The 21,337-nt window shown below is 50.2% G+C and overlaps 1 protein-coding gene across 1 annotated transcript; it reads left to right on the forward strand.

Annotated features, from left to right (window-relative positions):
• The first annotated feature begins 4,480 nt into the window (after positions 1–4,480).
• On the forward strand, positions 4,481–19,976 carry AKR1B1 (aldo-keto reductase family 1 member B). Its single transcript, XM_004598187.3, has 10 exons — positions 4,481–4,745; positions 10,784–10,951; positions 11,608–11,724; positions 12,521–12,598; positions 12,909–13,031; positions 13,410–13,516; positions 13,703–13,784; positions 14,331–14,414; positions 17,551–17,633; positions 19,591–19,976. The coding sequence occupies exons 1-10, from the start codon at positions 4,680–4,682 to the stop codon at positions 19,631–19,633; spliced, it is 951 nt and encodes a 316-aa protein (XP_004598244.1). The 5' UTR covers positions 4,481–4,679; the 3' UTR covers positions 19,634–19,976.
• The last annotated feature ends 1,361 nt before the right edge of the window (positions 19,977–21,337 follow it).

Genomic DNA, 21,337 nt, shown 5'->3' on the forward strand with positions numbered 1-21,337 from the left:
ACAAGCCCAAGGTAGCATGACCAGGGTTGGAGAGGGGGTGACATTAAATTAAGAAAATAAGAAATGAGATAGACAAAAGATAAAGACTGCAAAAGCAGGCAGAGAGAAGCTCCATTCTCTGAGGAAGGAGGTTGACCTAGAAGGTTCACTGTCTCAACCTTTTGCTGAAATGCTTGAGGAGTCAAATTACAGATTTTGATGTGACACAAATGTTAAAAGTTCTATCCCATATTGATGTTAGCCAGTCAATGCTTAATGATCGGGAAGCAACAACGTAACCCAAGTACAGAAGTCAGTATGTGGTTCCCTCAAGGATATCCTAAAGCACACAGTCGTATAGCCTTGGACCATTGCCCAGCTGTGGACCTTTGCCCACAGGCCTCAACCTTGGTCTGGGACTTTCCTCCACTCACAGACCATTATGTGCAGAGCTTGACCTTGGTCTTTGGAACCAGTAGTCACGGAACTTAAGATTCCAGACACAATCTATCCTTCTCTTCTTTATCAGATCATGCTGTTAAATTTTAAAACTGCCACAGGCTGAGACTTAGTTTATGACGAAGGAGGAATGAGAGTGAGCATATGAAGTTCACTGGTTGTACCACGTGTCATGCTACCTAAGAACAATAGGCAACATGTTAGAGATAGTCTTTACAAGGATAGGGAACCATCAAGATGAAAGATACACACTTAGTCAAAGATGGCTATATATAGCTGAGTCTCCAATGTGATCACATGGAACCAGGAAACAGGGAGCTGAAAGAAGGAGCATGGCTAGTCATTTCTGAGAGAGGGTCCCTGTCTTCCAGCTATGGCAAGCCCTGTGGCTGAGATGCTGGGGAAAGAGCAGGTATGATTAGTGACAAGCATTTCCTACAGCTATGCTCACAGTAACAAAACTTAGGGCTCATCTTCTCTTCAGGTTGTTCTCTAGTCTCTACCAGAAAAGTTAATATTGACAGTTTTCCTTAGTGAGGTTTTCTAGCTGCCCATCACCTCCTCAATGCACAGGCACTGAAGCAAGATTTCCAGAGACCAGTTTCCTGTATCTGCAAAGTGCAGCTTAGCCCACAACAGAAGTTAAGTGCCATGTCTTCTTCCTATGACCTCTTATGCTTTCTCTCCTTCTGGCCACCCCCAAGTCTTACTTCTCTCTTCTAAAGACTAATCAAAGTTTTCCCACCCCAAAATTCTGATGGGATGGACAGAGGCAGGAAGAAGGACTTGACAGGAATGCTTGTGTGGAAGTGGGGTGGTTTTCCTGACACCTGGGTGAGGGATGGTGGCAAGATCATGGAGTGAATGAAGGACAATGTTTTTCAAACTGCAGATAACACCATAATCACATAAATGACTATAAATTCACTTATCCTGGGATCAAGACTGAAGAATTGCAACTTAGCCCTAAAAGGGGGAGAAGCTGGGACACAAAAAACTAGCAAGCATTGCAGATGACAGGGATGAGAAGTGTTTTCTCTTATATTTGCTATTTGTACTCTTAGGTTTGTTTTATTGTAGGGTACACAGCTTATACTATGACTCATGGTACAGAAATCAGAAAACCACTGGCAGCAGTTAAGTATCTGGGTGCTAATGGCCACAACATTGTCATAAAGTAAATAATGTGCTTTTATAAGGTACCTGAAATTGAATCAGGGTTCTGTAGCCATCGTCTGTCATGTGGATGAGACTTCTGGAGCTTTGGGAATCCTGTTCATCTCTGGAAATGACAAGCCACCATCCCACTATAGCAAGACAGAGCCATAACTACCACAGGAAGATAGAAGTGCTGATGAGTGACCCTTTAGGCCTGATCAATGGATGGTTTCCTGAAACTCTCCAGTGCTCCTTTGCTTTCCTGGGGCAAACCCTGAAGACTGGGATTGGGGTAGTAGTGGGACAACAGGCTAATATCTCTACAGACAGGGTCCTGGGTGATCAAGTGGGGGTAGAAGCTAATGCCAGCCCCACCTCCACCAACATGTGCTGGACATGAGGCATACAGTCTGCTTGTTGGCTTGGCTGCTTTGTTGGGTATAATCAAGCTCTTAGAGCACAGTCACACCATTATTCCTTGGTATCCAATGGGGTTCTGTTCCTGGATCCCCTGATGACACTCAAATGTACAGATGCTAAAGTTCTCTCTGTAACAAGGCATGGGGTTGTCATAGAGTCTGAACACATTCCACTATATATTTCAGATCAAAACTACATCACTTACAATATTTCATTCAATGTAAATCTTTGGAAGCAGGCAATATACTGTATTGTTTAGGAGATAATGACAATCAAAAGTCTACACTTTCAGTATAGACACCATTTGCTCTGTGGTTGGTTGTTTATCAACAGGCAGAACCTGCAGATGAAAAGGGGCAAATGTAAACAATTCTATAGCTTTGGCAGACTGGGAGTTGTAACAGCTTTTAAGGGCTTTGAAAGCCAGCCTATAGAGCTTAAGTTTTATCCCCAAGAGAGTTGGGAGAATGAAAGAAGGTTGTCTTTTAATGGTAAACTTTGCATATGAAGCACTTCTCTTTTCCTTTGGCTTCTTTTTTTCCAAATGTGTTGTGTTGTTTTCTTATCATCACATCATAAACATTACATTTTGTTTTCTATGTTCACTTTAGTAATGGTTCAAATATATTTTCCTCTGTGTTCATGTGGGCTTATTTTTAGTGATGATACCTTATTTCTGGCTACTGTTGCACATTTACAGTTTTACTGTATTTATATAGAACCATGAACACACACAGTCACATATATATGGTGTGGGATGAACAGGATCAATGAAGTGCTGAAAGCATAAAATCTGAGGAAGGAGCTACCTTGTGGTATGGAGTGTTGGATCTCTGTAGGACATTAGCACCCCTCAGACACAGCCTTATACCTACAGTGTGTGTGTGTGTGTGTGTGTGTGTGTGTGTGTGTGTGTGTATGTTTCTTCTAAATTATGCCCTTGTGAAATATTTCCCTTGGTAAGAGATTCCTGTTTCAAAGTACTTTAAGATTCCATTTACTGGTGTATATCTCAAAAAGATTCCATTGAAGACTTCTGTGGGGTTTTTTTGGTTTGTCTTTTTTTTAGGAAAATTTTGAAGTGCACATAAGGACATTTTAGAAAGTAAATAGTCAACCCAATATATTACTGCTATACACATTCCACAGATGCAACTTTTCAGATCTGCACGGCCAGGTCAGAATACTCTGGTTTGAGAAAAGCAGTTGACCTTAACATTCAATTTTTATGGAAACACCAGCCAAGCCTCTGATAACAAGTCCACACCCCTAAGAGAGGATCCTTTTGTCTACACCACCTTCCTTCAAGCTGTCTCATTTCACTGGATATTCCTGTCTGCATGTAGACAGTTCCCTGAGAGCAGAGACCTCAGGGAGGAAGGGCAGTGAGCCAAGTGCTGATTTACACACAGCAAGTTAGCTTGACCCTGAAATGCAGATGGTATTACTTATGGACAAAGTACCAGATTTCCACAGAACAACAGTTTGTACAAAAGTCAAATGGGAAAGTATCTGGACCAGCTTGTTCTGTATGAATTTTTCTGGAGGAGGACACTTTTAAAGATGACACTAACTGGAAAATCACCAGAGTAGCAAGTTTAGAGAGGTCTGAGTCACACTGGGCAGTTGTAGTTCCCAGCCTTGCACGATCAGGGCACAGACCAAAGGGTGATGGGGCAGAAAGAGCAAGTTGGGGTGATCTTCATGAAGGAAGATTGTGGGGAAACAGACACAAAAGTATCCTCAAGGTTCTTGGAGCAGCTGTCTGGGAGACATAAAGTTTCTCCTCCGTGCCAATCAAGGCCCAGATTATCAGTGCCAGCCAACCAGAATTGATAGTGTAGTGTTGGTCCAACTGTCTTCTGTGGGGCTGTAGCTTTTCACTGCTCCATGTCTGCGGAGTTTGGCTGAGTTATTGTCCTGGAGCCTCACTTTTCTTAGACTGAATGGAATCGGCTTTCCAGGTGCTGAGCAGAGTGGAACTGATCAGATGTGTTCCTGATCTCGGTGACAATGATCACCCGGAGGCCCTAAGCTCCAGGGTTGCCAGCTTGGGTGGAGGGTTTGGTGAAAAGGCCCAGGCGCACAAGTACAGCTGGTGCCCAGGCTGGGTGTAGAGGGTGTCAGGTGCCTACTGCACACAGGAGTGGCAAACACTCGGGCTGGTGTCTGCAACGGTGCAGCAAGCACCTTTGTCTCAAACTAAAGTGTGCTAAACTACACTTGTCGTCAACACGTCTGAAACAGACCAAGGACACATCTTAGGCCAGTTCCCAAAAGCATCATACGGATGTAGGACCACAACCAATGGTATTTTTCCAGCATATTAAACTGAACCTAAAACGTGACTGCATAAATAGGACTTTGCAGCATTCGGTACTGACGCCCCACAGCAGTTTTTCCTGCCACGTGGTGCGTAGTGGATCACCGGGAGAGGAAAGAATCTGGTTCTGCTAGGACCTAGCGGAGCTGCACTGCGGGGGGTCGCCCGGAAAGGCGGCGGGGGGACGCCCACCTCAGCAAGCGCGGCCAATCAGCCGGGACTTTCGCGCAGTCTGGCGCCAATCACAGGCGCCGGTGCTGCGTCCGCAGGGGCTATTTAAAGGGGCGCGCCGGGGGCTGAGGGAGCAACGGTTCAGATCTGGGGATTGATTCGCGCAGCCATGGCCAAGCACCTTGTTCTCAACACTGGCGCCAAGATGCCAATCCTCGGGCTGGGCACCTGGAAGGTAGGTTCTTGGAGACGCCGCCGCTCCGGCTTGCTTCCGCTCGGCCAGGTGTAGGGGCGGCAAGGGTCTGGAGTGAGCAGAGCAGCCGGCCTCCGCGGACCCCAGGCCAGCTCCGGGCGCCCGAGGCATCGGGCCGCGACCAGGTCCCCCACCGTGTAGGAGCGCGGGAGTCCGGGCCACCCGGCGAGGCGAGGGTCCGCGGACCCCAGGCCAGCTCCGGGCGCCCGAGGGTTAGACCCCGAGCGGGGGCTGCGGAGGCGGCCTTCCCGGGACGCCGGCGGGGCGCGGGCCCTGGGCGGTCCTGGAGCGGCCTGGTGGTGGTCCCGACTCGGGCCCGCGTCGCGGGTTGAGCTCGCAGGCTGTTGAAGACCCGAGTGTCCCTGTCCCCGCGCCATGCTGAGTGCTGGGGACTGGGCCTAAGACCCCGGGGGGCATCCTTCCCGCCTCCCGGTGTCCCTGGGTAAGCCAAGCCCTATGAGAAGGCCAGGACGGGAAGTTAATACCACAGGACACGAAAAGTGTGGTGATAAATGAAAATTGCACATCTCGGGGAAGGCGTTGGAATGGAAACTGAGGCAAAACTCAGTGTTTTGAAAAGGCTTGTACACAGGACTTGGGAAAGTTTATGGAAGTGGAAACGGTAAGTTTATGTTTAGTGCAAAACATTTCGGAATCTGTGCATGGTGTATTTCATAACAGGCATTTTCCGTAAACATTTTGACAATCACCCATCTGTTGCATTCCACACGATGGCTCAAGCTTTTCCCATAAAGGAATTTTGAATGAGGATCTTGCCATTAAATACTGACACTTGCAGGGCCAGGGTGTGACCCAACGGTTACACACCTGCAGCCCACAGTCTGACTGGCTCCTGCACACCCTGGGAGGCAGCAGCTGATGGCTGAGCTGGTTGGGGCTCAGCTGGCCACATGGGGGACCTGGATGGTGTTCCAACTGCCCCTGCACTTGTGGGCATTGGGGCGTGAACCAGCAGACGGGGAAGAGAGAAAGAGATACAGACATGTTAAACAACGGGAGAAAAATTTTAAATTGAGTTTAGCTGGGACACACCTATTTACTATAACCTATAAGGACAGTTGAAACTGAATATGTGTAAGAAGAACTAGACAGTGGTTTGCCTTGAATGGAAAAGGTTTCTTAGCCAAAAGACAAAACCTGTATTTCCTCTGAAAGGTCCAGTGGTGCTGTCAGGGTGTGTTTAACTTAGAAAGCTGGTACCAGGTTGGACCCGCCTCTGTTGCACGTTGTGCTGCTGGAGTGGATGTGAAGATATGGTTTCTCAGTGGTCACAGGTGCAGTCTGTGTCACACTGCAGCTACAGAGATGTTTGTATCTGCAGTAGAAGCTGCACAAAACAGCTCCTTTGCTGAGAAGTGGCGTTTCTTCTAGTCCAGGAATTATGATCATAACTCTAGGAATTATTTTCATGGTCCTACATTTGAAAATCATCCCTCAAGGGTAAATAAGGAATGAAAGTTTATGAACAGGCCTTCACATCATTGGGAAACACTCAACAGAAACTGTTTAGTTTAAAGTAACAAAGTCTGTAGGTGAAGTTCTTTGAGAGCTGGGATGGCATCTGCCTTGTCACTGCTGTTTCCAGCACTTCTCATGGTACCTGGGCAACAGAAGCCATCTGACAATGATGTGCTACAACACAGCAGAAGTAATGTAACTTCTAACCAATGAGCGTACCAAAGTTCAGGCGTGGGCATTGTCTTTTGATCGCATTCCCCATGACCTTTACCAGTACCCTGTTAGGCATATGGTGAAAATCCCCCTTGTGTGCTTATGTCTGGGCTGAGAAGATGAAGCTGGCCCAGAACTATGTGGCAGCAGGTTGGGGGTGAGGGACAGGTAGGAAATAGATGTGAAATATGAGCTTGCGGTCCGTTCCCTCCATCTCCCCATTTCAATGACTTACTGTCTTCCTCTATGCATGTGCCCATATTCCTCACAGATGTGTGACCAAACTATGGTCATTGTGCCAGATGGATGAGGCTGCAGTGGGCATGGCTCCTGTTCCCTTGTGTTTCTTCCATGTCCTGGTGACTGTGCTGTGTCATTCAAACTGTCAGCAAATTGCTTTGGTCCTGTCCTCTCTGCTGTTCCACTGAAAGGCCCTGAGCTGCTGTTCCTTCTTGATCAGGTGTCCAGGCAGGCAAGAGACCCTGTCCACCCAAGACCCTCTGTGACTTAGCCTCTCTTCCTGGCACACCGTCCTTCCCCATGGCACAGCCAGTAAGCCTCAGCATTGCATGCTGGGACTCCTTTCAGCCAGGGCAACCTTGAGTCCCTGCCAGTGTGCTCTAACTGATGGTCCTTCTGCCCTGGCTGGAGAGTCAGCAATGGCATGTGTTCCTTGTAACTGGCATGGATGTGAGACACATTTTGAGGAATTGAGGGATAGCATTATTTGTCAATCGCTTCCCCAGCACCAGCCCCCACCACTCCCAAAGCCTTTTCAGATATCTCCCCATAATTGCTCAGCCCAGGAATATTTTAACACCCCAACAATACAGTGTAGGTATATCTCATACGCTTTAGCAGATTTTTGTATTTTATTTTTATTTGAGGGACAGACTCGTGTAGAGAAAGTGAGACAGAGAGAGAGATCTTCCTTCTGCTCATTCATTCCCCAATTGGTTGTAATGGCCGGAGCTGAGCTCATCTGAAGCCAGGAGCCAGGAGCTTCTGGGTTCTCCATGTGGGAGCAAGGGCCCAAGGACTTTGGCAGTCCTCTGCTGCTTTCCCAAGCCGTAACCAGAGAGCTGGATCAGAAGTGGAGCAGCTGGAACATGAACTGGTGCCCATATGGGATGCCAGCACCACAGGGAAGAGCCACCTGGTGAGCCTCCAACTGCCTTGCCCCCCCAAAACACACACTTAAAGATGTTCTTTAAGAGTTCTGATTTTTTTTTTTTTTTTTTTTTTGCTTTTGGGAATGATGACACTAGCTTTCAGATTGCATGAGTTGCAAGACTCTGTGCCAACAAAGTCTTCCTGCACTTTGCCAGCAGTGGCCTGTGCCCCTGCTGCAGCATGAGGGCGGGCCTGGTGCTGGAGGAAGCCTAGGAACTTGGTTAGTGTCCATCTTCCAGATCTCACCCTCTCAGGCCTTAGAGATAGTTAAGGACTGCCAATGTAGGGCCAGTGTTGGGCCAGCCAAATCTCTGCCACATGGAGACACTGGTGTCCTAGCATTAGGGACAGGTTGGTTAATGTGCTTGGGAGAAAGTGAGACTCTGTTTTATTGGTTATGTTTGCTTCCAAGCTTGATTGTGAACTTTGCCTATTAGCCAGATTGACCATAATTTCCACTGATAAGGAAGCAGAAAGGATTGTTCTGCAATCCTATCATTTGAAATTGCAGTTTGCGTTGTTGCTGTGGAATATGTTTGGACATGGAGCCAAATGAGGTTTGTTATCTGTGTGAACAGTGTACAGCATATTTCATGTTGGCATGGATAGTGCCGGAAGGGCAGCACAGTGTAATCTAATCTGGAATTTTCCCATCAGTGTGTTCTGTTCTGTTAGTCTTGCAAATACAGCAAGTTTTTGTTTTTTTTTTTTAATATTCTCTTATTTTAAATAAAAAGAGAAAGATGTTATATCTGCTGGCTCACTCCTTAAATGGCTGCAACAGCCTGTCTGGCCCAAGCTAAAGCCTTGAGCCAGAAATTGCATCCGGGTCTCCCGCTGGATGGCAGGGGCTCTAGTGTGTGAACTGTCTTCCACTGTTTTTCCAGAAGCATTAGCGAGAGCCAGATTAAAAGCACAGCAGCTGGCCCGGCGCAGTAGCCTAGCAGCTAAAGTCCTTGCCTTACATGTGCCAGGATCCCATATGGGTGCCGGTTCTAATCCCGGCAGCCCAGCTTCCCATCCAGTTCCCTGCTTGTGGCCTGGGAAAGCAGTCGAGGACAACCCAAAGCCTTGGAATTCTGCACCCACATGGGAGACCCCAAAGAAGCTCCTGGCTTCTGACTTTGGATCAGCTCATCTCCAGCCATTGTAGCCACTTGGGGAGTGAATCATCAAATGAAAGATCTTCTCTTTCCTCTGTGTATATCTGACTTTCCTATAAAAATGAAATAAATCTTAAAAAAAAAAAAAAAACCACACAGCAGCTGGGCTGAAACTGGTACTCTGAGAGGGGATGCTGGTGTTATAAGCCACAGCTGAACCCGGTGCACCAAAACCGCAGGGCCATGGCAGATCACAAGTCTTGTTTGCACAGCACTGTAGGATTGGCTGCGTCCTATGAAGTGTCAGGAAGCAATAGGAAGTCACTCTTTAAAAACATCTCTTTTTTCGTTGTTGTCAGTTTTATCCCAGTTGTTCAGTCTCTTTTTGCAGTTAAGGAACTGCAAAAAGAAATCTTAAGCAGAAAAAAACAAAACAGAACAAAAAAAAACAACCCACAAAATGGATTTGTGTTTAGGGTCTGGATTCCTGAACCTCCCAGAGCAGAGTCCCTAGGATTCAGAGTTGGAAATGAGGTCACCAAGATGCTGTGTTTCTGCACTCTCTCTGCCTTCCTCCTGCAGCTGCAGTCCCGTGTTCTCCCAGCATAGTAGTACCAGGAGCAAGAGCTTCTGGGAATAACCACAAGCAAGATGTCTTGGGGCCTGACTTGGAGCCTAATCCTGGGGGCAGGATTGGGTGTGGCTAGACTGGACCTGGGCATGCATCCACCCTGTCTCCAGGACTGGAGCTGCATAGTGCAAGGCAGGCCCAGAACAAGACATACAGCAGGAGCTGCTTAGACAAGGAGTAGGTGCCCTGAAACCTGAAGACTTTTCTGGGAAGCCCTCCTCCCAGGCTACCCCTGGGCCTAGTGTGTTTTCTGTTTCTCGGGTGGGGTATGTTCACTGTCTATTCACATCAGCTATGCTGTGCCTGAGTTGCTATGGACAGGCCAGGATTTTCTTCCCTGCTGTGTTCTTTCAATCACAAAGCATTGAAAGGTTCCAGGTACAGCTGCTTAGTTCTGCTGGGGGGAATAGGAGGTTATCAGATGGACTGAAGGCCTGTCCTGATCCCCTCCTGGTGCAGGAGCAAGCTCAGCTGCCATTAGGCTCCAGTAATGGGCTTGCTCCCCGGATCTATGTTGGCCCCACCCACCAGCCTGGTCACAGCAGCTGGTGTGAAAACAGCCCATGTCGGCAGCTGCTGAGGGCCCCGGGGAGTGCTCCTTTCCATTGGTTTCTAGCTCAGCCTTCCAGCAGTATGTGGGCTCTAGCCTCTGAAGAGTACCGTGCACACACACTTCGACGTTCTCTGAGCAGCAGCTGCAAGCAGGAGAAACACTGTGGGCTGTCTGGGTGCTGTGAAGGTCAGCCCCTCCCTGTCCCCACAGCAGGCACACTCCCCACACCTGTTCTGGTCACTCAGAGACCGCAAGGGCCAGCATGCACGGCCACCTTGCAGTCACTGCACTGCCCCAGACCCAGGTGCAGTTCCCATCTCCTGCTCCTTTGGTCTCTGAGGAGCCATCTCCAAGTCTACCTCGCAAAGCATGCCTCTGGGACCCCCAGGCATGCGCTAGACTCGCTGGTGCTGTTGATTTTTGATAACCCCTTAAATCTGCTTAAAAACAAGGGTGTGCCACTGTCAGAAGCCCAGAGTGGGCGCTCAGTGCTCAGTTTGGGGACAGCCTGGAACTCGGGGCCGCTAGTGTAGTACTTGCTAGAGTGCAGTGAGCTGCTGGAGGAGGTGGCCCCCACTGGCTCCAATTTCAGACAGGGCTCCTCAGCCAGCACATGTAAAGAGCAAGGGAGTGAGATGACTTCAGGATGCCTGCTTATAGTAACCTGTGCTGTTAGTCCAGAGAGCTGGCCCCAGGCCTGAGGCTGAGCATGGGCAGTGCCCTTCAGAACTGTAGCTCAGCCTGCCCATGGCCATGTGTGCAGCAGCAGGAGGTTCAGTGAGCTTCAGCAGCTCCCCAGTCCTTGGTCTCGGCTGGGTGTAACCTCCCTGTGTTTTGTGCCATTTCTTAAATTTCTATCTGCTTTCAGTCACCTCCAGGCCAGGTGACGGAGGCCGTGAAGACAGCAATCGATCTCGGGTACCGCCATATCGACTGTGCCCACGTGTACCAGAACGAGAATGAGGTGGGAGTGGCCCTGCAGGAGAAGCTCAAGGAGCAGGTGGTGAAGCGTGAGGAGCTCTTCATCGTCAGCAAGGTACCACGGCAGGGGACCAGCAGGGGGCAGCAGTCACAGTGCCACCCTCCTGGGGATGACTTCAGCTTGGGAGCCAGTCTATGCTCTGAATGCCCCTCACCACTCACTGGGTCGTGTTACTAACAGTGGAGACGGCCCTAGAGCTTGCCTGCCCATGGCTGGCTGTTGGGTCTTGACCCACTGGGACTTGTTGAGGTTGGGGTCATGGACCGGCTCCCCTTGCCAAGGAGTCACGGTCAAGGACAGACCCTGCTTCCTACCTACAGGCTGAGTGTCCATTGCTGCCACAGGGTTTTTCCTGGAGGCTGTTGGTATGCAGAGGATGCTGAGTCGGAAGATGAGGATGGCTTTGTGGAGACCAGCCTGCTGGGTGGACAGCCCTGAGAATTCATTCTCAATGTGGGCTCTGCAGGGAGGCGTTCTGGCTGGCTGACCCATGCATGTGTTTTCTGCCTGGACCCAGTCACCATACCTTTCTTAAGAAAGTTGAGATCCACAGTATGAGATGGCAGTTTCCTCCCAACTGTCTGTAGCATATCAGGGAGACAGGCGGGTCCTGGGGAGAGGAGAGGCAGTCCTGTCGGCACCGTCTGGTGCCAGCCTAGGAGCAGCCTCTTGCCTGGCAGCAGTGAGACCTGCTCTCTTGTTGCCTTCAGCTGTGGTGCACTTTCCATGACAAGAGCCTGGTGAAAGGCGCGTGCCAGAAGACACTCAGCGACCTGAAGCTGGACTACCTGGACCTCTACCTTATTCACTGGCCCACAGGCTTTAAGGTATGGTGCACCTGGGCTGCATTTCGACATCCCTTATTGACAAGTCATGTGTGTGTAGACTCTGTCCCTGCTGTTCAAGGTGTGGCCCATGGAGCAGCAGCAGTGGTGTCACCTTGGAACATGTGTCAGAGACTGAAATTTGGCCATCCAAATCACAGAACTCTTTATACTTCTTGTCATTTGGTAGCTATACGGTTTACATAGCTGCTGTCCGCATGGCCATAAAGGACAATGAGCCTTGCCTTTGTCTGCCTGCCAAGCCTGTGCACATCAGTGCACGTGTGCTCATGGAGACCCTCCATGTGTGTATTTGTACCTGCGTCCAGACACATACCCCATGCAGTGCAACATGTCTACAGCCTAGTTCTTTGCACAGAAAGAACTCTGGAGCTACCAAGTCCTGCCCACTTCTGCTTTCTGCTTTGCAAGTCATGTTGAAAGGGTGTGGATTCATTCTGTTGCATTAGGACATGCTGGGTTCTGAAGGGATTTGACTTTCTTCCTCTCCTTTCATCATGAGCTAGTGGAGAGCTTGCTAGCTTGACAAGGTAACCATTTTATAAACCAGGGATCCAGGCAGGGCTGGCTCTGAGTTCAGGTTTGGAGCCCTCCACTCTTCACACATTCAAGTCCCTGGCAGGGTTAACATCTGTGACTAAGGGCCTTCTGGAGTACCACCCACAGACTCGCAGCACTAGCTTGTCTGATAGGAACAGCAACTCAGGACCTTGGACCCATCTGCCTCTTTGCCTTGAAGGGCTGTTACTGATGGTTTTGTTTGTGATTGTAACCACAGCAAGGCAATGAGTATTTCCCACTGGATGCGACAGGCCAAGTGATTCCCAGCGACACTGACTTTTTGGACACGTGGACGGTAAGACAGTGGCGGGCGGTTAATGTACCCTTCCTTGCTGAGTTCCTATACCTGGGAGTGAGAAGGTGTGATAGGTCTGCTCTGCCCGCTCTGTACTGTGTCTTGTTATTCTGTCACGGCTTTTGTTCTTGTTTCAGTAGGCAAACTCCTGGCTTCCCTTGGCTTATGTCTTCCTGCCTCTTGGCTTCTGAAAGTCTTCTTAGATGAAAAAGGGGGACTGGACCTATTAAACTCTCTGGCATGAAAAGTGCTTCTGACCCTGTCCTTTGGGATCCATTTCTGCTGCAGACAGACCCTGTATTCTCTTTAGGCCATGGAGGAGCTTGTGGATGCAGGGCTGGTGAAAGCTATTGGCATCTCCAATTTCAACCATGTGCAGACCGAGAGAATCTTAAACAAGCCTGGCTTAAAATACAAGCCGGCGGTTAACCAGGTAAACCACCAGTGACGTTCCCTCTTGCCCATGCCCTTGTCCCCCAGGGAAGGGCTGGAAGCAGCTCCTGGGCATTGGCACAGTTCTGAGTTCTGACCTGACATGGTAACATGAGGTCATTGAGACCCGCAGGCCTGTGCTATGTGATAAATGACCACAGCCAGAGAATGCCCTCGGGGTCTGTGGCCCTAAAACACTGGTAAGGAGTTTACTGTTCTTTCATCCAGGGCACTAGCTGGGAAATGCATGAAGCTGCTACAGCTTATCAGGGACATTTGAGACACAGAATGTTCTGGGTGGGGAGGGAAGGGACCCTGCCCATGTCACATTGACTTGGGCCCACAGTGCTACCAGCAGGCCCACTGTTTGCTTTTGCAGATTGAGTGCCACCCGTACCTAACTCAGGAGAAGTTAATCCAGTACTGCCACTCCAAAGGCATCGTGGTGACGGCCTACAGTCCCCTTGGCTCTCCCGACAGGCCCTGGTGAGCTTTCCCTGGGGCCGTATTCTCTGGTCACTTAGTGAAAATTAGAAATGACTAAAAGGAGAATGCTTCTCAGGTGTATCTGCAGACCCTCCCCCAGGCCTGTAGGGGTTTCTCGTCACTGGAGTAGCAAAGCCTGCATGGCTGGGATGATGGTTGTGGCCTTGAACCATTTCTGTGCTCCAGGGCCAAGCCCGAGGACCCTTCTCTCCTGGAGGACCCTAGGATCAAGGCAATTGCTGAAAAACACAAGAAAACCACAGCCCAGGTACACCCATCTCCAGGCACTTGTGACTGTGCCTAGGGCACTTTACCCTTGGTGGTCCCTATCGCCGATGGGGAGCAGTGGCTGTGTGGAACCTGCACCAGAAGTGTGCCTTGGCATCCAGGAGTGTGGTAGCAAGGGCATAGGTTGGGACTTAAGATACTGCTGCCACACACCTGCCCTGGCACCTGCCACGAGCCTCAACCTGCCACGAGCCTCAGCATCAGCATTTATGCAGAAGTTCATCTGTAAACTGAGACATCTCCCATTTGTAGCTACGAGGGAAATGTACTCTTTCCTAAGTGGCAGTGCAAGTCCTGGGCAGTAGATAGATTCACTGTGGCCTCATGACCACATGCAGGACCAGGACTCGGGGTCAGACGTGCGTGTGCTCCCCACTTGCTGCAGGGTGCCCGGGCTGTCTGAGTCCTTCTTCTCTTTTCCCATAAGGCATGTCTGTCCCCTTTGGATTGTGTGTGCAATCTTAAGTGATTGATGGAGCTGCGTGCCTAGTGCATGTCCGCACTCGTCCCCTCTCTGGGCCCACAGGTCCTGATCCGGTTTCCCATGCAGAGGAATGTGGTGGTGATTCCCAAGTCTGTGACCCCGGCACGCATTGCTGAAAACTTTCAGGTGAGCCCCGACTGGTTGATCCCTTCCTTTCTCGGCGGGGAGGGGCTGTGGGATTTCACAAGTAGAGGGTGGGAGACTTCACAAGGCCTCTTGGCCCAGCCCTGTCCCTCCTGCCCCCATCTTGTCCTCACTCAGCAGACTGTGACCCAAGGCACGGACAGCTCCTTCATGGCTCCTGCATGCCAGGCAGGCTGTGCCCGGCAGAGCCATGCTGAAGCACACCCCATGCCAAGCTCTTCACCAGCAGCAGCTGTTTACTTGAGATGCTGTCATTCTCTGTTTTTTTGTTTTTTAAGATTTATTTTAGGGCCCGGCAGCGTGGCCTAGCGGCTAAAGTCCTTGCCTTGAACGCGCCGGGATCCCATATGGGCGCCGGTTCTAATCCCGGCAGCTCCACTTCCCATCCAGCTCCCTGCTTGTGGCCTGGGAAAGCAGTTGAGGACGGCCCAAACCTTTGGGACCCTGCACCCGCGTGGGAGACCCGGAAGAGGTTCCTGGTTCCCGGCTTCGGATCGGCGCGCACTGGCCCGTTGCAGCTCACTTGGGGAGTGAAACATCAGATGGAAGATCTTCCCCTCTGTCTCTCCTCCTCTCTGTATATCCGGCTTTCCAATAATAATAAATCTTAAAAAAAAAAAAAAAAGATTTATTTTAATTGGAAAGTCAGATTTGCAGAGAGAAGGAGACAGAGGAAGATCTTCTGGTTTATTCCCTAATTGGCTGCAACAGCCAGAGCTGAGCCAATCCGAAGTCAGGACGCAGGAGCTTCTTCCAGGTCTCCCAGATGGGTGTAGGGTCCCAAGGCTCTGGGCCGTCCTCTACTGCTTTCCCTGGCCACAAGGAGAGAGCTGGATGGGAAGTGGGATAGCCAGGACACTAACTGGTGTCTATATGGGATGCTGGAGTGTGCAAGGTGAGGATTTAGCCACTAGGCTATCACACCAGGCCTGACACTGTTGTTTTTGAGTGGCTCTGCCAGAGTCTACGCAGCAGCCCCAGTGGTTACTTGTTAAATGGCCTTGGGCAGATTCCTTACCTATGTCATACCTCAGTTTCCCCCTCTGCATAGTTACTGCACACACTGCATAAGACAGTGTAGAGGGAGCTTCAGACCCACTTGGTACCTTCGTCAGTGGGAAACACCACTGTGCTGCTGACAAGTCCAGGGATTACAGAGACCCCTTGCCACTCAGCCCAGCAGAAGCCTGAGCAGTCCTGAGGAGAGCATAGCTTGCATCAGGGGCCCAGTGAGGTATAGGCATACTCCAACACCTAGCCTGGCCTCCCTCCCCATGCGCTTTTGTGAAACTGATGGAAGGGCCTGGGCTGGAGCTGAGAGGTTCCTGTCCAGAGCCTCTGCCCTCCCTGGGCACTTCCAGGGTCACTGTGTCTACACCTCAGATCTAATCTGGAATGTAGCATAACCCAGGGCCTGGGGCTGCTCAGGAGTCAGCTCCATGTGGTCTCCCTGCCAGCCGGCATGGCTTCAAGAAGGCCCTGCTTTCAAGAAGGCCCTGCTTTCATGGCAAACGGCCAAGTTTGGGGCCACTGGACAGAGCCTGTGGGCCTAACACCCAGCGCTGTCCTGCTTGAACTTGGGCAGGGTGAGCCCTGGGGAGAGAGTAAAGCTGTTGAGGCAGAGATGGTTTTCTTTGCAGGCTTAGAAGTTTCAACTATTTCTGATGAAGCAGCAGAATAGTGGCCACCATGGGAAAGGCTTATCAGTGTAGAACAGGATCTTTTGTTTCATTCTTTTGAGGTATTCCAGTAGAAACACAATGAGTCTCAAAATGCTAGCCTAGTCATTTTTGTACCTTACTGCACAGTCTTTCCCATTTCCCACGGTTGGGATCACAGTGTGTAGCAGGCTGTTTGTACACATGCTGTTATCTGAGCCAAGCTGCCCCTTGCTTGGGGCCTGCTGCCAATCTCCAGACAAATGCAGCCCCCGTGCAGGTTGTTGCTTCTGCTCAAGTGGTTCTCTTCTCCCAACATACCTTCCTTGCCCTCTGTCAAAACTGTATTGATCCTATTTTTTTATTTTTGCAGAGAGAGAGGGAGAGAGAGAGATCTTCCATCCACTGATTTATTTCCCAAATGGCTACAGTGGTTAGGGCTGGACCGGGTGGGAGCCAGGAGCTTCTTCTAAATTTCCCATGTAGGTGCAGGGTCACAGGAACTTGGAGCGTCTTGTGCTACTTTCCCAGGTCATTAGCAGGGAGCTGGATCAGAAATGGAGCAGCCCAGGCTTGAACTGGCACCCATGAGGGAAGCAGGTGTTGCAGCTGGTAGCTTAACCCACTATGACCCGACACCAGCCTCTGGTTCATCCTCTTAAGAAGGCCAGCTCAGGGGCTGGCACCATGATGTAGTAGGCTAAGTCTCTGCAATCCATACCAGCTTCCCATACGGGTGCTAATTTGAGTCCAAGCTGCTACACTTACAATCCAGCTCCCTGCTGATGTGCTTGCAAAAGCAACAGAAGATGATCCTTTTGACCCCTGGACCCATGTGGGAGTCCTGGAAGAGGCTCCTGGCTTCAGAGCAGCCCAGCTCTGCTACAGCCATTTGAGGAATGAATCAGCAGATGAAATATTCTGTTTCTTCTTATCTGTAACTCTGCCTTTCAAACAAAAGACTACTAATAATAAAAGAAGGCCACTTTAGACAGCGTTTCCTGTTGGGCATGTCCTCTTGGAGCGTGCCCTGCAGTTACCCAGCTGGAGCCCATCATTGATGAGTGCGTTAGATGGCGTGGGATTGACTCGGTGTTCCTTCTGTTGAAGGATCTCTGTGCTTGGCTGTTCTTCACTGTAAATGACAGCAAGAACACACCTTTCCTAGCATAATGTTCCTCACAGGTGTGATCCAATAGGATTGCTTAGGGATATTATTGGAAATGAAATGCATGAGGTAGAAAGTACCATGAAGGGGTGGGCTGGGAAGGCAGGAATCATTTCCATTGTTCCATGTGACTCACAGCTGGCACAGGTTCACTCTGAACACTGTAGTATGCCTGCTCTCAGCTGAGCTCCTTCCCACTAGACACACCAGATCTGATCTGTGTCCCGTACAATGTTCTAGCTTGGATTTTATTTGCATGGATGGAGCTCACTAGTCTTTGTGTGTTTTTCAGGTCTTTGACTTTGAATTGAGCAGTGAGGAGATGGCCACCTTATTGAGCTACAATAGGAACTGGAGAGTCTGTGCACTGGTGAGGTGAGTGCATCCCAGTGTGATGGTAGGCTCCCTGATTATGCTGCAAGACATGAGTTGGATGAGCTGGCTGTCCAGGTCCTACTATGTCAAGTGTTCCTCTTTACATACAAGTGTTTCTCCATCCCTATACAGTGGGAAATGGGGGCACCTGCACTGGCAGAGTCGCCCAGGGCTGTGGGGAAACCGCCAGGCACTCTGGCCCCAGGCTCTTCTCTGCCCTGGGGCACTGTTGGCCTGCTCTAAAATGGCTGTATATTTTGGTGTTTTTCAATTTTGTGCCTCGCTTGAAACCAGATGCCCAATCTTTCTAGGAGACTGTCTTAATGGCTCTCATGGAAGTGATGTTAGTAAGAAGGCCATGGTGCTGGGATTTGGGACAGTCCCAGCTGTGGCACTGATGAACAGTAGACTTGGGAACCTCAGTCAACTGGCAGAGTCCCTGACATCCTTCCAGCTGCACAACCCTGATTGCTTGTGTCCCTTCTGGGTTATATGGAATCCGAGAGATAACTAGTAAGGTTTCTGCTGGTTCTTTCCATCAGAACAGTAACAAAATTTACATTGTAGGTTTTGCCCTCAAGATGCAAAATAAATTTTTCCTGTTTTGTAGCTTCTCTCTCCTCCTGTCTGAGCCAGCTTGTTTACCCTGCCTCCTTTACTCTCCCCCTCCAAGCAGAACAGGAACATCCCCGGGGCGGGTGGGGGGGACAGTGAGGAGCTGTCTTTCTCTGCCCAGTTTCTATGCACTCTCCCTCCCGTTTGAGTTCCAAGTTTGCACCACTTGGTGGCCTTGGCCACTACCCGAGTTGGTGTTTTGGACAGAGGACAACCTCTGTGCTTTAGGCATAAGCCTGACTGGTGAGCATGCTGCCTCAGGATCTAGGATAGGGCTCTGAGCCAGGGTCCTTTCAGGCACCCCTGTACATGAGGATTTAGGTGCTTAACCCTTAGGCATTAAGGTCTGTTTGGGATCTGGTAGAAAGGGCGAGAGAAACAGATCAATCCCCAGATTCCAGGTGTCCTTTAGCAACCTGTCATGCCTGTTCCTTCTACCGCTGATGTGGTCTGTTGAGGTGTGGCAGGGGCACAAATGTTGGGACTGGTCTCTACATTTTGGCTCCTCTCACCTTCCAACAGCTGGCAGGCTACCCCATGCACCAGTCATGCTGAGTGAGGGCTGGGTTGAAGGTTAGCATGGGGAGGAAGAGGGCTTACTGTGATACCCCCAGGTCTCCTAATGAAGCTTCTTTCTAACCCCTATATGCCAACACTCTGTTTTATACCTATTGCTAAACTGAGTTTGTATTGCTGGCCAGAGTGTCACAGTCCTTGGATAAGCCAGAAAGGCAGGCTGGGTGTGGGGTAGAGCTAATGATTCGGGGGTGTTTGAGTGTCTTTGAATAGCTGAGTAAGAGTTAAGTACTCCAAGCACGACTTACCCAGGGCCTTTCACACCCTGTCTGTCCCAGTGTCCTTGCACTGCCCCCACATGCTGTCCCACTGTGTTTCCTGTAGCAGTCCCCGGCTGGCTTCTGGAAGTGGCAGGCTGTCCTTCCACATCCTGGGAGCACTTGCTGTTTCATTTATCCTTTGGGATTCAGTCACTTGGAGCCCTTGAACATTTCTGTTCAAGAATCAGCTGCTCTTTTCACCTTCTCTTACCACTTGAGACAATAGCAGGCCACTGGGTCCTGCCTCTTGGGATGGGCCTGGCAGCCTGCATGCTCCAGGTGCAGTGCCTCCGCAGTGTCTGCCCCACATACACTGCTGGGTGACAGCCTCTGGCAGAGGAGTCTGCAAGGAGGAACACCTGTGGTCTGAAGACTCCAAGGCAGCATCTCACATCCAGGGCTGTGGTTCCCCCAGGGAGAGATGCTGTTTCTCTGAGGGGACCCGGGGGAGGCACATTATAGTCAAAATCTCCTCCTTGAAAAGCAAATCTCTTTTCTCCTGACAGCTGTTCCACTCACAAGGATTATCCCTTTCACGTCGAGTTCTGAAGCGGTGGACGCCTTCTGTTCCCTGTTCTGCTTTCTGCCTTATGTGTCCCTCGGCAGTGGTCAGCAGCCCACAGCCTCACGGATTACTAGCCAGGGAGAGTCTGTTCAGTAGGGATAGGGAGTGAGCAGTGCTATCACTAGATTAGAAGTCTCTGCCAGTGTTTTATTTACCTTTGTTCTTGCCCAGCTGGGAAAAGTATAACTTGGGTCTCCTTTTCTGACCCAGGAGAAGTTGAACTGTAAAAAGTCAAAAGAATGCCACTAATAGTTGAATTTTGACTGCTTAGAACTGTAATCCTTTCAGCCATACTGCCTCCAATAAAAAGTGCTTTTGTGAGCTTCATGCTGTTCCATTTTGTTTGGGTGTCTGAAACAATAAACCACCTTCTCTCCCACCCCAACCCTCATTCCCTGGATACCCAGAGAGCAGGCCAGTCAGCTGTATAGCACGAGTGAAGACTTGGCTTCTTGACTTGCAGCTGCAGAACCCTCACCCCAGCACTTACTTATTCGGCTCTAGGCTGGCGGTAGTGGAGGGCCAGTGTAATCTCGCCCCCGCCCCGCAGAGGCTGGTGGAATCTGGGCTGCGGCCAGGGTGTCCTAAAGCACAGCCAAGGCTGACACCCAAGCTTAGATGTTAGCCCATTTTTCAGTTTCACGGATTGTCTGGCTGGTCCTCCTTCCCATGACGGCCAAAGCCAGCCACTGAGCCTGCACTGGTACCCGAGAAACTGCTTTTCTGCATTGTCTCGATGAGACGGGTATGGTTGAAGTGGGTACAGGAAGTAGAGTCTTCAAGTGCTGCAGCTGGTGGGGTTTTTCTGCCAACATTTCCACATTCGGGATCATGCTGGGAAGGAGTGGGGTAGATAATGCATTAACCTGGAATCTCATCAATTCAGGTGACTATGCTACCAGCTTAAGGTCAGGTCACAGGCTATTTCTGTGTAAGGTGCACCTCAAAGGTATAATTAATTAAGCAGCAAGGGTCGCTGGGCCTTACTTACAGGTAAAGGACAACTCTAAGCTCCTCAACAGCTAGGGCTGAATCGTGTGGGGAACCCAGAGTCCCACTTGCACAGGCTTTAGGTTCTCACCTCTCCTGCCACACAGAGCCCACCACAATGCTCTAGCTTCCTTTGCTAGAGGAGGCTAGTTCCACCTTATCCCAGGTAAGCTAGCAGCCTCTCAGGTCACCCTCCAAATCAGACCAGAGGGTTATCGGTCATATCAAAGTCATCTGACTCATCACCACCTGTTTCTCTGAGCAGTTAGAACTGGCTTAAGCACACTTTGAAACACTTTTGAGCCAATCAATAAGTTTTTAAGTCATCTTTTTCTAGAGCCCAGCAAGATTATTTAAAAAACAATTGACTAGGGAGCAAAAACCAAAGATGAGGGCCCAGCAGCGTGGCCTAGCGGCTAAAGTCCTCACCTTGAACGCGCCGGAATCCCATATGGGCACCGGTTCTAATCCCGGCAGCTCCACTTTCCATCCAGCTCCCTGCTTGTGGCCTGGGAAAGCAGTCGAGGACGGCCCAACGCCTTGGGACCCTGCACCCATGCGGGAGACCTGGAAGAGGTTCCTGGTTCCTGGCTTCGGATCAGCACAGCACCGGCCGTTGCGGCTCACTTGGGGAGTGAATCATCGGACGGAAGATCTTCCTCTCTGTCTCTCCTCCTCTCTGTATATCTGACTTTGTA

Source organism: Ochotona princeps, chromosome 25, assembly GCF_030435755.1.
Source record: "Ochotona princeps isolate mOchPri1 chromosome 25, mOchPri1.hap1, whole genome shotgun sequence".
NCBI lineage: Eukaryota > Metazoa > Chordata > Mammalia > Lagomorpha > Ochotonidae > Ochotona > Ochotona princeps.